Source organism: Paramormyrops kingsleyae, chromosome 4 (assembly GCF_048594095.1).
Source record: "Paramormyrops kingsleyae isolate MSU_618 chromosome 4, PKINGS_0.4, whole genome shotgun sequence".
NCBI classification, from domain to species: domain Eukaryota; kingdom Metazoa; phylum Chordata; class Actinopteri; order Osteoglossiformes; family Mormyridae; genus Paramormyrops; species Paramormyrops kingsleyae.
This window is the reverse complement of record NC_132800.1, coordinates 34,274,000-34,291,482: the sequence shown is the minus strand read 5'-3', so window position 1 is coordinate 34,291,482 and position 17,483 is coordinate 34,274,000. Positions and strand designations below refer to the sequence as shown.

General features: G+C 46.7%; 1 protein-coding gene across 1 annotated transcript in view; it reads left to right on the top strand.

The window, feature by feature from the left end:
* The first annotated feature begins 2,143 nt into the window (after positions 1-2,143).
* The window catches only part of agap3 (ArfGAP with GTPase domain, ankyrin repeat and PH domain 3), a 164,539-nt gene continuing 149,199 nt past the window's right edge, over positions 2,144-17,483 (top strand). Inside the window, exon 1 of the mRNA XM_072711213.1 lies at positions 2,144-2,974. Within this exon, the coding sequence (XP_072567314.1) occupies positions 2,593-2,974 (382 nt within the window). The 5' untranslated portion in view covers positions 2,144-2,592. The remainder of the gene's footprint in view (positions 2,975-17,483) is intronic.

Genomic DNA, 17,483 nt, shown 5'->3' with positions numbered 1-17,483 from the left:
TCTTATGAACATGGCATTCACAGAAAATGTTAACCAAACGAGATTTAATTCTGATAGCCTCAGTCCTTCAAACATAATTCTAAATGTTTTCTGGTTGTTTTTCAGTTTCAAATGTAGTCCCATTCAACTTAGGAAATCTGTTATGTTTCTGAGGCCAGACTACCCAAGTGGAATCATGTCAATGAAATAGGGCAGTAGAGCGGCTGATGGTGTGTCACATTGTTTAGGTTCTTGACGCTTGCGTCACATCTCCAAACCAGTTGGTGTGAGTGGGTGGGCATCTCTTCCTCCCAGCTAAGTGTCTATCCAGCGGAAATGAAAAGTACGACGTCTGCAATCTGCTCTAGGAGACGTCATGCCATAGAAGGTCCACGTTTTTATTTTTGAAGTTCCAAAAAAAGACTTGATTACAGTGAAGTTTATTTCGGACCATAAAAAGGTTACAATAACACTACATATGTTTTAAAGGATGTTTCCGTCAAGTTCATTACTGTTGTACTTGTCAACAGATGTTGCTGCTGAAAACAACTTAAATAATGTTGTTTATTTTGTATCATGTCGTCCAGGGGGGTGGGTGTGTTGTTTCTGGGGCCCCATTCAAAAAGACACTTTGGGGCCCGGTGTAGTGACTGTTTGTGGCCAACAGAGGGCTCCCAAACCTCAGGGCCCCCTTTGCAAATGCATTATTTGAGTGGTGGGCCCAGTGCTAAGAAAGCCACAGCTCTGCTTGGCCTCATATTCTGTGGGGGAGGCTACTATTCACTGGTGCTAGGGGGAGTCAGGTTTCAAAATCCACAGTAGTTGATGCAAAAAAACGATAAAGAACTCCTGCATCAAACACACTCCTCATTGGTGACTTAATCAGTGCCAAATGGATTAAAAAAAATCAAAGTGCTGTGAAACCAGGATTTGTTTCTTTGGTTTGAAAGACAAATGAAGAAAATGAATTTATCCACTATTGATTGACTTTAGGGACCATTTGAACACGGAAAGAACCTCCGGTTGCAGTCAAGCAAAAATGTAAATTGCTTTATATGAGACAAATGCATTTTGGAAAAAGGTCGTGAATTAATTCTGCTGACTGTAAAATGCAATAAGCAAGATACATTAAAAAAAAAAATCAATACAGCCACATAAAGGGTCAAATGATTGTTTATTATACAAAGTTCATTTTGCAGAAAAAAAGTGTAAAAGATTTAATAGCTTAAGGACTTAAAAGCTGCTCTTAGCTGAAGTGTATCTGAAACGTTGGCTTACAACGAGAAAATAATGCAAACGAAATGAGAGCGGCCAGAAAACAGTTAAAAAGTGGACTTTACGCCGCAGGTGATGGTTTTGAATGACACCCCCCCCCCGCCAGAAACAGACTGGACCTGCTCAGTCACCAGCAGGGGCGCTCTTTGTTCGCACTCTGCATGTTGGCGAGATGCTCGTGCGGATTCTGTCCGCCTTTGGCGGGGCGAGGTGTGCTGATGGGGGCCAGTTTTCCCAAGATAACCAGCTCAATGTAGAATCTACCGCCACTCTCCCCGCGTCCACCCCCTTTCCTGGTTTTATGGGAAGCTCCATCCTGAGCTGGTGACTTTGGCTGAACAGCTGGTGGGAGTGAGACCATCTCCCATAGGGCTCGCTGGTGGCAGACATACGCTAAGTGATCCCTTTGTGTGCCCCGGGGCGGGGGCACAGATGCTCTGGGGCTTCAAATCGATGCCCCAAAGGTACCCATCCCTCCATTAGAAAAAGGACGAATATGCTTTTTTTTTCGTGCGGTACAATACGATGTAGAATCCACAGGCTCATTCAGTCTCGCCAGTGTTATAATCAGACACAAGCTTTAACTGAAGTTGGTGTGGAAATTTTAAAAGACTACCCGGGTGGCGAGGTGGGCTACAATCCGTTGCGATATGATGCATTATAAACCACCCAACGGGCTAAAATAATTATGGGATCTGATTCAAAGGGGACGGGGCACTTTTTTAAATTTTCTTAAATATGCAGTTACGTAATGAGCATGAATTGAAATTTTATGCAGGTTCCTTTATTTTGCCCCCCCCCTCCACTCCCCTAGGACTGAGATGCAATTACGTGATGTGTGACGCTGCCGGTGCGGAGGAGGGGGCTGGGCGGCCTCTGCTTGGAGTCAAGGCGGATTCTCGGGCGGTTTTATTTCAGCGCAGCAAGTCGGAGGAGCTGGGCGCCCTAAATGAGCGAATCTCATTGTCTGCTGCTGACTGAACACCCGAGGAAAACGGTCCTGGTATTAAAATAGCGGTAACAGAAAAGAACGAGAGACTGCTTTGATATCTCACAGATAAGTAGCCTTATATGAATAGGAAAAAAAACGCAGGAACCCAGCCATTACAGTAAAGGAAAAAGGAAAAATGAACCGCTACGAAGTTCTTATAATATGAGCAAGAAGCGCGTTTTGTTCTAGGACGCAGTATATTGTTGCAATAAGATCTGCGCTCTTTTTTGGACTCGCTGAACACCACGGACATCCTTTGACTTCACATCGACTGCTTCTGCACTGCATTTACCGAGAGAGACCATTTATCCGCTTTCTTTTGAAAAGAGTTCCTCGTTGCTGCCACGATGAATTACCAGTCTGGTGTCCCGGTGTCGGTGTCGGTATCCGGTATCTCTCAGCAGTCACAGCCGACGATGCCCGCTCCAGGCACGGTACCAGCTCCGGTTCCGGTCCCCGTGCCTCAGCCCATGCAGTCTCAGTTCGGATCAGGATCCTCTTCTGGATCAGGGGCGGGTCAATTCGGTTCGGGGACTGTATCAGGCCAAGCTGCCCAGTCCGGCCCGCCGGGGTCCCAATTCATGTTGTCCAACTCGGCAGCTATCAGAGCTGAAATACACAGGTTCGAGTCGGTCCATCCGAACATATACGCCATTTACGACCTGATCGAGCGCATCGATGACCTGGCTCTGCAGAATCAAATCCGGGAGCACGTAATATCCATTGAGGGTAAGTGACTTAAACGCCACAAACACTCAGATTTCTGGTAACACTGGCGATTACGGTGCCTTTCACTGGGGACGGGCAGCCGCCACCGCTTACGGACAATGGCCACTGTTCAGTATAGTACAAGTCATACCACCGACATAGACTGGACTTTGCACAAAAAGCTCATTTTTAATAAACGCTCCGTTTTTGGAATCTGCTTTGTATCGCAGTACATTCGATCCATGCCGCTGTAATCCTGTGTATAACTCTAGGTCCAGCATAAGTTCATTGGTATTATGGGCAGTACCATGTAAGTCACATTTATCTATTAATTTATATAGACCAGACTAATGGCTACGCCTCAATATTTAATAGCAGCAACATTCTGCTACTTCAGCTGGCTGATCCTGTTATGTTTCCATTGGGTCAGTAGTCATCATCCAGGTATACACAATAGGCAGGCATGTCTACGCTGAACAAGAGGGGCTTGCAGCTTCGTACGCGGCTCCCAAAGGATTTTCATTTTTAAATTGTGATTTTAACGTGTGTAGTTATATATATCTATGTAGATTACATATATTTGGGGAGTTGGGTGAAGCGAGGAAATGGGAAGCGCTTTGATTCAGTTGTATCTGACGCAGTGCTTTTTTGCAAATTGCGTTTAATTTAAAGTGTTTATTTTTGTTTTAGGTGTATAAACATGATGGGTTAATCGATACATTTGCATGTGTACTTTAGTTTAAAAACAGAGATCACTTCACTTCACGTTTGCATGTTTGTTTTCCTTCTCGTTGCCCTGTCCCGCCTTTATGACTTTTTCCCTGCCCCCTTGCTGCCGGAGACGCGATTTCCCCAGATATTAGTAATGTTGTTACGCGGGGGACCGGAGGCTGGATGGATGGATACATGTAGCAGAGTCGAGCGGAAACCTGGAGCTTAACGGCCACCCCGGCGTGGAGGGGCTGGTCCCCGCTGCGGTGCAGCCTGGGAAATGAGCGTGTCCGCGGCGCCCACTGAGGCTGATCGCTGGGGGCTCGGGGGGTGGCGTTTACGCGGCTCGGCGGGCTGAAGTTTGGCGAAAAGGCGGCCGATGCTTGCTCGTCCACGGGTGGCTGCTCCAGCTTACATCCACACTGGCGCCACACTGAGTAAACGATGCATGCATATGTGATAAAACAGCGCCATCCATTTTCCCCAGGAAAAGTCGCTCAGTTTTTTAAGGCAACTTGTTCTGTGCAATCCTGTCATTCCGGGAATCACAGTGTGTGTTGGTGGCACATTTTTTTGATTAAAAGCGATTAATGTAGAAGGGATGCAGGGACAGTTTATTGTACCAGTGGATAATAGCGGGAGATTGCCGATTGATGATAAAAACGCATACAAATGTTTTTACCCCCTTAATGTGTTTAAGTTCTTAAAGAGGATTACGGTATGTTGGTTTAAATGTCCCCAATGCACTAATTGGCCTGAGCTGTCTTGCATTTTAATCAGTCAGATCTGGTTTTACCCTCCTTTGCATTGTACACTCAGTTCAGCTGTGCTGTGCTTTAGTGGGTGGGGACCCACCGGGCATAGTGCAGGGGAGTCTGTTGGAAAGAGAAAGATGTTTTTCTATCACCTTTCCACCAATGCGTCCGTTTCTCAGGGCCGGAATGGCAGCGTAATCGAGACGTCGTTTTGCGCTTAGATTTCAAATCAAGAGATGGATTAAGAAATGCAATCGTGCTTTATTGTTGGCGGTTTGATAGTAATATTCAACACGTGACAAGGCTCCTGTTTGAGGGAAGCAGCTCGGTGATGTTCTGCCCTTTTTCTGTGGGCAGGGCATTGGCTGCAAGGTCACGGTTCCAACTCGGCTCTCCTTCTGACCACGGCCGATACTCAGCATGTTTTTTTAAAACCGAGCTCTTGATTTGACAGTCTGCTCACACACAACCTTTGGGTTGTTCTGTGTAGATGATACTTTGGTGGTATTGCTCAGATGTGTTCTGCCCAGTTTCTAGCTTCAGACTGTTTTAATTATTGCCAAAAAAAAGGGGTATTCAGAAAGTGGTAGAGGTTTGCTTGGGTGGGCAGTCTGCAACTGGCATGCTGAGAATTATGGGTAAAGTTCAGTTGATGTAGGTGTGTTACTGATTGGACTGATGTTCGCTGCAGAAATGCCCCTATTCTGGCTTAGGTTTGAGTGGGATACTCGCTTAATGCAGACCTCGGTACCCTCCTGTTGGAATGAGCCAGAAGCAGCTCATTCCTATCTGCCTGCTTGCCTTTGCTACGGGCGGTGTGAGATTTCCATGAACGTTGTTCCGTCGCTGTGGAGGCCGCTGCTGATAGACAGGATTTATGGGCGTGAAATATTTTGTCACATCCGCAGCTCAAACGCAGATATTAGTGTGCAGGGCTTGTGCTTGGTTTTGCCGAGTGACAAGGGGCAGTCTTACTTGTGGTTGAGGAGGGTAGGAGAGCCCTCCTTTCCCTGAGTCATTTCTTGACATATTTCCAATCTGTGGGCTGTGGGGTGTTTCGTGCTCTAGAGTGTGGCCAAGTATAGATGTTTGGTTACAGATAATGAAGCTGGAATGACTGGTACAAGCAGGATTGGACATTGGTGTGTATGCTATTGTGGCTTGAAACTCAGTCGGAACAATGAGATTAAACACAGAATTAAAACTGAATCAAGTACAGCTGTGTCTATTGGGTCTTGTAATACAGATCTTTGTATCATTATTGACCAACTGGAAGCCAGTAAAATACATAGTAACTTTTCTGAAGGATAGAGTAAAGCCTTGTAAAGAAACATTGCTGATTTATTGTCAGCTCTGCTAAAAAATTATTTTCAATGTTTCCTCGCCTGTTCTTACTAATGCTGAACGGATCTGGGAACTTCTATAGCAAAACTTTAAATGAGCCGGTATAGATTGTTTGATGGTTTATCTTCTGTATCTGTCACCGTAGAGCCTCACCTGCTCTGGCCACTGTGCCTATATAGTCTTATCATGCAGTACTGGTCAAAAGTATGGTCACGCCTACTTTTGATGCATTTGTCTGTTTTAGCCATGTTCCTCACCATGTAAAAGGCATGGAGGCAATGAAATAAGCAATAAATGCATATCAAATACTGCAATGACCAATGTCTAAACTAACATCTCCAAGTTTTCTCAAATTTTTGAGTCCTCAGAATAACCCCCTTATGCTTCAATGACGGCGTTGCAGACTCTTGGCATTCTTTCAGCCATCTTCCAGACGTAGCCCCCCGGAATGCTTCTCCAACAGTCCCGAAGGACTTTCCACACCTTCTAGGCGCAAGTTGGCTACCTCGCTCTTACTCCTCGATTTTAGCTCATCCCAAGCCAGATCTATAGGGTTTCGGTTGTGGGATTGCGGGGCACAGATGATCTATCACAACACTCCATCTCTTTCTTGTTCCTGATGATACAGTACTGGCATAACCCCGAGCTGCACTTAGGGCCGTTATTTTGTCGAAAAACAAATGATTTCCTGTAGGTGTGTTCAGACATTTCTTTCCTTGGACTGTACATAATGCATGGCCAATAATGCTTAAGGAAGATGTATGATTCTGTCACTGAGGCCTAACAAGTCTTTTCTTTCTGCCTTGGTCTAATTCTACGGTCAGTGGGATTTCTCTGCTGTTCCTTTGTGGCCAGTAGGACAGGGGCTGGGTTTCAGCCCGTGCCGGATGTTTCTAGAAAGTATGATGTATGGGTTTAGTGCCAAATTTTTCTAAGTGGCGCTTGGCTTGGCTCAGCAGACCATGACTGCAGCTAAATGATTCTTATGGAACTCGTCATTTCCAGATTGCTTGGAATGTGATGCTGTGAACACCAAAGCTGATCAACAAAACTGTTGCCTGGGGCAACCAATATTAAAGCTTTTTGTCTGCGAATTAATTTAATTTCTTAAATTTTAGGTCGTTCACAACATTGGGTTTAATAATGAACAACCACTTAAAGTTCCCACCCTCTAGCATCTGTGGATCAAATTTCTGAGTGTATTTTGAGAGTTCTTTTGGGTTAAAATAGTGTAAATAATTTAGTCATATTAACATTTATGGATACAGCAGACGTGCGCGGAATTTTCGGCCAGTCCTGTGACTGATGGCATGATGTCATAGTGCTGCTCTCTCGATCTGTGAATCGTGTCGCCGTGGCTGCAGACTGTGGGGATGGAAGGAAGCAGGAAGCTGGAGGTGGTTCTGGTGAGGAGGATCGTGGGAAATAGATTTATGGCTGAGAAGTCAGAGCTTAGTGGTGATCTGAGCCTTCGTGTTGCCTGGGGAGTTGAAGCGGAAGCGCGTTTGACTCCTTACCTTAATTTCACTAATTTCTCCTTGTGTAGGAGAGAAAGTTAATGATCTATATGAAACTTTGAGTTTCTCTGACCTGTTCGCTTCCATGCGTCTCTCCTATGGTCAGTCCACTCAAATTTACAGTTGTAGAAGAATCTATTGTTTCTGGCCTCTTATACATTTTGTATTAATTCTCAGTCTATAACTAAAGCAGATCATAAATTAGTGCACTTTTATCTGTAATATCCTAGACCATGAGGTTTGCCGTGTGTGTATGTAAAGCACAGTTTGGCCATAATATGAAACATTTAGTGTTGCTTATTTACAAGATGATTTATGGTAATTTTAAAAATGTATGCCGCTGCAGCTACCAGTGGGTCCTTTTTGGAAACAGGTGGTATCCTTCAAAAGGAGGCGCATACTTATTTTAAAGGACGGCACAGTTATTATTTCCTTCTGATTAAAGGTGGACATTAGGGGCAGTGGGACAAGATAATGCGGATGACGGATTTCTGAAAATAATTGCCGTAATAGTCGTGAAGATGATGAAGGCAAAGATCTTATGGCATTTAATTCCTTCCTATATTTTTTTGGACTTTCGTGGGGGTGGGGGGGGGCGAAATTGGGGGCCTATTAGCAGCCGCAGCGGATTTATTATGAAATATCGAGACTGCAATTTACTGTAATTCAGTGACTGCAGTGCAACTGGCTTTTACACCATGCGGATCGCATTCATCGAGTAGCTCCATCGAGGAATGATCTTCGCACAATATCGTCCCTGGTGCGGAAAACGATTATGCGGGGTGTTCGAGTGAGGCATGGAGCGTGGCCCGTCGCATGCGGCATTTTGGGCTCTGTCTCGTGTATTATCGCAACTCAGCCAAAATTAGTTTTTGTAATGAAATGGGGAACGACGATCCCTAGCTTGTACCCCCTCTCATACCGTCTCCTTGGAGTGCCTTATTTTTGTGAAATCACGTTTTTGATATAGCTGGAAATTCAGCGGCTGGCGGGGGATGATTGATCAGAGGCCGGAGTTATGGGACTGAGAAGGAGAACCTCAAATGGAGGAGAACCCTGTGTCCACAAGGATCTTCACATTCTGTCTGCATCCATGACAGGCCCTAAATAGTCACACCTCAACTTGTATGGTGAGGAGGTTCCAGTAAAGGGCTACCAAGTATAATAACAGATGACAGAGCGATGGAGAGTGTGTTTGGAGAACAAGTGGAGGGAAGTGGATTTGTTAGTCAGTAGAATGCTGTGAAGCGGCCATTTTTTTTTCAACATTCACTCAGAGTGCCATATGCTTATTACCGAGTTAATTAACGCAGACGACGCTGTGGTCCATGTGTTTAAAAATACATCGCGTTGACTAATTGTTTGTCTGGTCCGTTGCCGTTCAGGTTCTGAAGTTGGTGTTCGTAGCTGTTCTGGTGGCTGAGATTGGAATAACCGAATGCAGAAATCGAGGTGTAGTGTGCATGTTTGCCCTGCAGTATGCACTGTAGAGCATAGTTAAGAAGGCTGACATCTACTGGGCCACCAGCTTGTTTCAGAGCATCTTTGGTCCGTTTAGCTTCTAGGTTTTCCCCGGTTTCCTGCAGGGTGCTAGTCCTCCATCTACATTTTCGAATGATTGAGTTCTCACAGGTTTTCAGTGTTGAGCATTAGTTGCTGTTTAGATCAGTGTTTCCAAACCCAGGCCTTGGGGATCCCCAGCCAGTTCACATTTTTGCAACTCCCAGAACTCCTGTACTAGGTATTCAATGTTTTTGATTGGCTGGGAGCTAATAATGTTGCAAAATTGTGGGCAATTTTCTGTTAATTTCCATGTACTCCTGGTAATTCCCATGGAAAGTTTCCAACTTGAAACATTTACAAAACTTAACTTCCCATGGAATGGAAAGTTTCTGGAAAGTTTCCGGAAATGTACTGCCCCTTTTCAATCCTAGTCCCCAAGGACTGGGTTGGGAAACACTGGTTTAGATCATCAGGCTGAGCGGGGTGGGCCAGTGACGCCAAGGCCTCAGTGAGCGTGTTAGTATTCTATTCCCTTGGCGCAGCCTTGTTTGGGAATGTAAACAAAAACCTGGCTGATAGATTTGGTTTACTCTGTTGGTGGCTGGATATGATTCATGGGCAACAGGCAGCGGTGAAGCTGATGAGCTCGCCTGAAAAGTTTTTTAACAGATTCCTGCAGCCGTACAGTCAAGCAGACTCGCATGGAATGTTGGTCCATATCTGTAATGACTTTGGGGTCTGTCAGAAGTACCACGATTATACTAAAGATAAGTCTGTTAAACTCCAAACATATCTAAGGGGTTTCAGTCAAGTAAATGTATGGAATTTAAGATGAACCTTATAAAATTTCTGTTTTTATGAATATACTTTTTAAAAGGGGGGTCCTTTTTTGTACAGTCATGTGGACGTGATACTTGCAATTTTGTTAGTTGGTTTCACCAAAGCTTCAAGATAACGAGACTTGGATCTGCCCATGGAGCGTTTTTTATATATCGGGGTATAAAAATGGCCTGGAAGTCCTTCAGAAGTGAGCCGTTGTGGGCTGGGGTTCGAGGGGAAGCGCAGTAAGCAGAAATGTCTGAGGAAACGGGAGATGCCAGCTGATTAGTGTGAAAGGTTCCATATGCCCTGGGTCTCGTTATCCTTCCTCCTACAAATGTGCCCCCACTTCTGCTGGCATTCTTTCGTTTTCCCTGAGCCTGGAGATTTTTTTTATACCCCATCAGATTATCGACGTCTATTGATCCTGGCCGCAACTCCGCCGAGAGCCTCTCGCTGCGACGCCGCAGGGCCTGCGGCTGCGTTCTGCATCCTCCTCCTCCTCCGAGATCCTGCAGCATCGCATGGCTGCCGTCGCTAGGCAACAAGCAGCTCGTGCCTCCAGTCAGACACTCCAGGACGAAACTGTAATCTCCTTATTTAGGTTTTTTTTCCAGAGCGCTGCATGAATGTTAAATGGACGTTATGAAAGCCGTGGCGGTTTTGGTGAATTTTCCGCAGGGCTGCAGCCCGGTCTTTCTGCCGGCCGTATATATTCTGCATTCAAATGTGCATAAATCCATTGACTCTTTTGTTATGCAATTGCTGGCTGCAGCTTCTCTCCAGCTACTCTCTACTCTGCCTCTGTCTTAGTCATCTGCTTCTGCCTTACAGATTACTAAAAGGCGTCTTGCGGTCATTAAAGTTGCTCTGGAGACCGGTGTGTGAAGATGAAGGCGAGTTGTGCGCATATTTCGATCACCTTTGGAGAACAGTATTAATTTTTTTTACACTTTTTTTTTTTTTTTTTTTTTGTTTTGTTTTATGGTCGTGCTTCAGACCGCTTAATGGAGAATTTGGGTTATTCCTGCTGCTTGCCGCGATCTCTGTCTGGCCGGGAGCGACTTTCTTTGGCTACGGTTTTCTTTAGGTGTCAGGGAAGTTTGATGGATAGTATTTAAATGGAAAGTGATTATCCCGAGACCATTCCTTCTGCTCTCGGTCGTATACCGTTGGCTAGAATGGATGGGCGATCTGACTCTCTGAATCAGAGGCTTTGTTTCGCAGGGCATTGTGGGACATTTTGATTACATATGAACAATGATGCAAACATGAGGTATCCCAGCATTTCCTGTGTGATAATGAAGGTCTAAGGAGTTTGTTTACTGGTTACCATGACGCTGTGGTAGGTCATATAGAGTGATTGTAGGAAAGCAGAGACGCTGCACACAGACACCATTCTAAGATTGTTTTTAAGGAGGGGGCATAAGAGGGGCCATAATTCATACAGTGGGGCCAACCTTATTAGCCAATGATATGCTTTGTGTTGGTGAGTGACGGGGGATAGGGCACTTTGGGGACCAATCAGCTTTCAGCTGTGGCTCCACCCCGCAATACATGCCCCGGGCTGCAGATCCGCTCCCCCAGGCGCGTTCGCCGGTGGGACGCAGATGTCCCTCAGACTTCAGAAAGACGCCGAGCCAAGAGGGAAAGAGACGGAGGGATGCAGAGTTCTTGTCGTTTTATAATTCTCTGCCTCTTAGCTATTTTCTTCTGCTGGGGGACTTCCCCCCCCCCCCCTTCTGTTGCGCCTTTTGGGAAATGTTACAATCTGCTTTTATTAAAAAGCCGTTTCTAATATTTTGATGCTTAAACTCGAATAACCTCGTTATTTCTTTCCTCAGTTACATTTTTTTCCTGAAGATGGTTCTAATATAAAAGCGATGAGAGTAAAGTCTGTATTAAAGCCTTAATTATTCATAATTGTAATCCTGGGGAGCTGTCATCTGCAGAATCTGCTCAGGAGGATAAAACTTCAGCCTCAGATGGTTTTACCTAAGGCTGCAGGTTAATACAAGTACAATGTTAAAAGGGGGGGGTGCTTGTCATGCTGCCGCTGGATCGGATGAGCCGGAGAGTGTTAAAGGTTAATTCAGCAGAATGTGCCCCCTATTGGCCAGATGGTGGTGATGCACGGGGCGGACGGCAGAGTGTAAGCCGGCAGGCTGGTGGAGCGCAAGTCGCTAGCCTTAACCATAGGCTGAGGTTTGTTTCTGTACTCAACATAATGAGATGTGCTGTGATAAAAACCATAAAACCTAATGAGTTTCGTTGAGTGGCGGCGGTGGTGGCACGTGTTCCAGATGACTGCAATGTGGAATTGATGGTTCCTGGGAGGTTGGATGGTTAAAAATGGTGGGGGGGGGTTGGAATGTACCATTCAGTGGCATGGTAGGTCACAGGCAGGCCGTGTAGTCGTGTATCCTTCTGCCTTCGGACCTCAGTGTTGGCCGTGTGCATCTGGGCGTTTAGCATGTTCTCACTGTGTGCCCTTAACCTTCTGGGATAGGCTATAGGATCACTGCAACCCTGCACTGGATTATGCAGTGATGGGTGAATGGATGGATATGCTCGTAGTAGCTGACAAAATTAGTACCTTTTAGGAGGGAAATAATTTGGGGTTTTGTATTGCGTTGCATCTAATTTTCCATGCTGATGATGATATTTTCAAAGTTATTCCAGTATTTCGAAATCTTGTGATAAGAGACTCTGAGCATGGGGGAGTCCCCGTGATGCAGTTTTTACCGCTGCATTTCCAAAATACCATGGTATACCATTAAGTGGCATGGTAGGTCATAGGCAGAGCGTGTAACCACGTATCCCTCTCCCTTCGGACCTCAGTCTTGGCCGTGTGCGTCTGGGCGGTTAGCATGTTCTCACTGCATGCCCTGTAAAATGCACTGCGAACTGTTTAAAGCCAGTGTGCGTGGTGTCGCATGGTGACTGTGCAGTGACAGTGGTGATAAAGGAAGGGTGATCTCTTTAACTCTTCAACAAGGAGTTGTCTCCTCGTTCCCCTAGCGCTTCCACACCGATGAGCCCGTTCAGACTATCTCTGATTCTGATGTTTACAGTAGCTTACATGATTCACTTAAATTTTTTTTTAATACTGTCATGTACCATATTCCAGGGTGAGATGTTCAGAAGACGATATGAAAAAACAGATTTCACCGAAGCATACCTAGTATAACGAGGTAACCCCCCCCCCCCCCCCCCCGACTGGTCTCTCTGTCTGCTACATCCCACCCTCCCCCATTTATGTACCTGTGAACTAATAAATGTCTGTTTTTCTCCTGCCCAAACCAGCGTCCCATGGATGTAGGCCACCAGTCAAAAGTCTTCACGCACCACACGTTTATAACATGGAAAGAGGACGTGACCGTGCATGTCTGGCATCCTGTTAACTGGTTGTATGGTGATGGTATAGGCAAAATGCACCAGTCAGCTGTTTCATCCCAGCAGCATGTACGTGCTGGTAATCGCCGCGGTGCTTGGCGACGTGCGTGTCTAACTCCGTGAAGAGGCCGAGCGTGCGTTTCCTGTACGTGGGCATGGCACTGGTGTGGCGGTTCACATGCCTGCCGGTCGGAGGCTCGGTGACTCTGTAGCAGATGCTGTTTTTCCTGAGCGTTCGGTGACTTACACGGTGACACATTGCCTCGGGGCCAGGCGGTGGGAGGCACTGTCAGACATGGAAAGGGGGGTGGGATCTTCGTTAAAGGGCGGCAGAGGGAGACTGCGTTTCTCCCAGGATGCACGGTGACCCCCCCCCCCCCGCCCCCATGGCAGATTTACGCCACCAGAGCTGTTTTCTGGGTCTGGTCACGCAGGTAGCCGAGCTGATGGGCGTTTCTGTCACGTAGCTCGGCCTAATGGACATTCCAATAGGTGGAGGCCATCCAGGGAGCGATAATCGATAGCAGTTACGTTGGGATAACCATCCTATCGTTGCCTTGTTATATGTCTCTTATAATTTACTCCCTGGCGTTTAAGCTGATCGTGCTGTCCGTGAAATTTAACTTGGGGAATCTGATGCGACTCGGTGGAACTTGAGGGTTCTAGAAACCGGAGAGATGCGAGAGAGGTCGGGGAGGTGCGTCTCGACAGGTGATGGACACCACCCCCTATGTTCATACGGACTTTTTCAGTTTTGGTGCCTCGGCAGTCAGAGCCACATCGGAGCGCGTGATTGGACCCAGCGTCGCCGATCGTACCAATAATCTGAAAGGTATAGTAGCAGACGGGACCCTCTGACTGGACCTCGAACCTGGAAAGTGTGACTCCACCCCTTCCATTCTCTGCGCCCTGTGACCCTGGGATCTGAAGCACTTCTCGTAGGGATTTGAGCGTTGACGAAGTGCGCTTGACGCCCCCCCAGCAAAAATCAGCGTTTTTTTGGGGACTGACTCCTCAGACTGTGAAGTAAACCATATCTTTAGGCTTGTTAAACTGTAGGATGTTCATTTTCTATGGAGGGGTACATTTTTTTTTATCCCCTATTTAAAATCCGTAATTGAGTTAATTATTGCGCCCGTCGAGTGTAAGTGGTAATTTGAGGCACTATGGGGCCCTGTAAGGGCTGCCGTGTGTCACAAGGACCCCTTAGGGGCCCCGAATGAGGCGACTTGTGCGGCTGTTTGTTCTTCCATGTTCCTCATTTACATCTCACAGCTGCAGCGGTGGTAGCTGGAGATGGGGGACCTCGATCGTGCCCCCCCCCCCCCAAACCCACAGGATTAGGCTTGGACATATCCCCCTTTTTTTCTACTCCAAGTCTTTATGACAGTATTTCGGCTGGCTCTTCATCTCTTTTATTTATATATGTGATATATGTTTTTATAAATATAATGCACGACAGCCGCTTGGTTCCCTTCCAGCTAGGAGTGTGGCTTCTAGCGGCTTGAAAATCACTTAAAAATAGCCGGATATTTGAGTGGGAGATGGGGGGGCTCATATTTTAATAAAAATGTGTGTAGATGTCAAGGCCGCTACACATTTGAGTGCTTGGCTGGGGGGGGGGGGGCAGGCACTGCAGGTGTGACACCGACCAATCCTGTCCTTGTGCTCGTGACTGGAGAGAGTGATAGCGACGAGGAACGACTAGCTATTTGTGAATTCTTTTTTTTTTCTTTCTTAAACCTGAACCCGTACGAAGCTGTAATTTGAGCTTTAATGCTGCGTGAGGCGTGAAGGAGCATAATGGTGATGAACCCCCCCCACATTACACGACATGCACGACCGTTGGACATGGTGCTTCTGCAGTCAGAATGATGGCTCAGTGGGGGCACGCTTCACACCTCCAGGCGAATGGGTGCCGTTCCTGTCCTGGTTCTGTGTGTGTGTGTGTGTGTGTAGATGCGTGTGTGTTCCTGGCGTTTAGGAGTCTCCTTTCAGGTTAGGCTTAGGGTACGGCAGTTTCGTAACATAAGTCTAACTGGAATCGAATCAAATCACTATTATTGTCGCATCACTTGTCACCAGTACACGGATACTGTACATGTGAGTGAAATGCTTGTGTGCAAAGCCTCTCCAAGCAGCTGTAGTATGACAACGAATTAACAACCAATGTAAGCGGTTTAATATAAGCAGATGCGGTTTTTCGGTTTTTAGGTGTGCGTGTGCGTGCGTGTGTGTATGTGTGTATGTGTGTATGTGTGTATGTGTGTGTGTGTGTGTGTGTGTGTGTGTGCCCTGCATTTCCCCACATGGACTCCAGGTTCTTGGGGGCCAGGACAGCGGTAATGGCAGGTGCATAGATGGCCGGTGACAGCCTGCCGTAAGCCCTTTGCCGGAAGTGTTGACGTCTTCCCTGCTTGGAGCTGGATCCTCGTCTTGTGTTTACCTTCTGCTGAACCCCTGTTGAATAGTAATGCTTGCAGAGATGCCAGACTCTCTATATTCAGAGGAATGCCACCATGCGGATTTCTCTTTTCTGCTCGTTCATTTGTTTTATTTAGCACCTGTGGACATGTGGAAAAAACATTTCTAACTGCAAATTGCTGACATAACTTTGGGGTTATTATTAACGCTTTTCACAGTGGCGATTCACATCACTATTTTAATTGGAGGAAGGTGTTGTCCTCCAGTCTTGGGCCAATGAAAAGGAGGCTCCCTCCGCATAATAACGCCCCCGGCTGGCCATCAGCAGGGATAACCGCGGCAGTGCTGTGTTAAGTCGAATTCACACACTTAGTGCAAATCCCTGCAGTTTTATTTTTTCTTTGGTTAACTGGGTCTTTACTGTTAGTGGCCTGACGCAGGTTTTTCTTTTTTTCTTAAATAAACAGGGCAGTATTATTGTTTTTTTTTTTTTTTTAAATTGGCAATATCTGCGTTGTGGTGGTTGTGTATATTCAGACCGAACCAGATGGCTCCATTTCAGTGCACCATGGCAGAGATATTCGGTGACTCCATTTTACTAAAGCCACTTCTGTGATAATGAAACCGGGCATGATTCTGCTGGGCTGGTCGCGCTGCGCCTTCGCATGCCAAACGTCTCTGACCTGAGCGAAGCCTGTGGCAGCCTTCTCTGAACTTCAGGAGGCTCTCTCTGCTGATTACAGGTTTACATAATGTGTGGCTTCAAGCTGGGCCATTTGCGACGGGGCCATTGCCTTGTTTTGCGACAAAAGCTACTTGGAAACATTGATATCTTTGGACGACCTAGACGTCCCTACCTGGATGGATGTGGGTATTTCGGTGGTAGGCGGTAAGCATCAGCTCTGACAACAGCATGGGCTCGAGCAGCGCTCTGTCAGCCTGTCGGAAGGGTTCTGACCAAGCTGTGGAGTACCTAGGCACCCGAAAATCCTGGTCTGGTACTTCCTCCATTTAATGGCACACTGATCCGATAGCCCACACTTTGTCATTTTCCCTCTGGCGGCCTCCTGAGCATGATTACCTGACCTCTGAGGTGGAGGGGAGGTGTGATATATGGTGTGATTGGGGACCCCTTAACAGGGAATCTAATCAGGCTGGAGTCTGGAGGGAGCATGTTTTGTGCTCCCTGATTTGGCGCTGCAGGAGCGTACCACTTGAGAGTTCTGTGGGGGGGTGGCAGCATTCGAGTGCCAGTCCCTGTGCGGCAACTCCTTCAACAGCACTGCCGGAGGAGGGCGGAGTCATGCCTACCTCGGGGTCGAGGTTCATTACCCATTTTCCTCCGCTTGCCGTGGCCTGCTCTCGGCACTCTGTGATTAAGCCGGCGCCGCTCGTTTATTAAATTAAACTGTAAACACTCTCAATGGGCCAAAAGGCCTCCAAGGCCAGAACAAATAAGAGTCTACTACCTGAGATTGGATTGCCGTGGAGGGCGGGGTGGACCTCAAGGGTCCCCTGGTGCAAGACAAGCTGCACTCCTTAAAAATAGTCTTGTGTTCATTTACGTAGCTGGAGATACACATAGTGAAACGGTCTAGGTTAGATATAAGGAGTCCAACAGCAGTGCCCCTTGTGGGATTTCCTCTTCCAGTCCATTTGTCATCCTCCTGAGTGGGATGCTGTGGAGGAAAGGCTGCAGCAGAGTCATGGGTGTGACCTTCGCTCCCGGTGCTGATAAATGGGGTCATCGCCACAGAAATGGACTCATGGAAGTTTTACTTGCGCGCAAATGTTTTGAAGGCGGAAGGAAAAATGATTGGTTGTCTCTGAACCAATCAGGTTGTAGAGGAAGTGGGTCCAAGCAACTAGAGGAGATGGGACCAACCAATCAGATGTCTTGATCCTGCCTCGTCTGGTTTCTTGGATCCAGCTCCTCTACAATCCGATTGGTTATCTCCCTGAACCAATCACTTTTCCTTCTGCCCTCAGAAAATTTTTGTGTAAGTAAAACTCCCACTAGCCAGAAATGACGACTGAAGTCATTCTCAGTTTTTGGAGCCC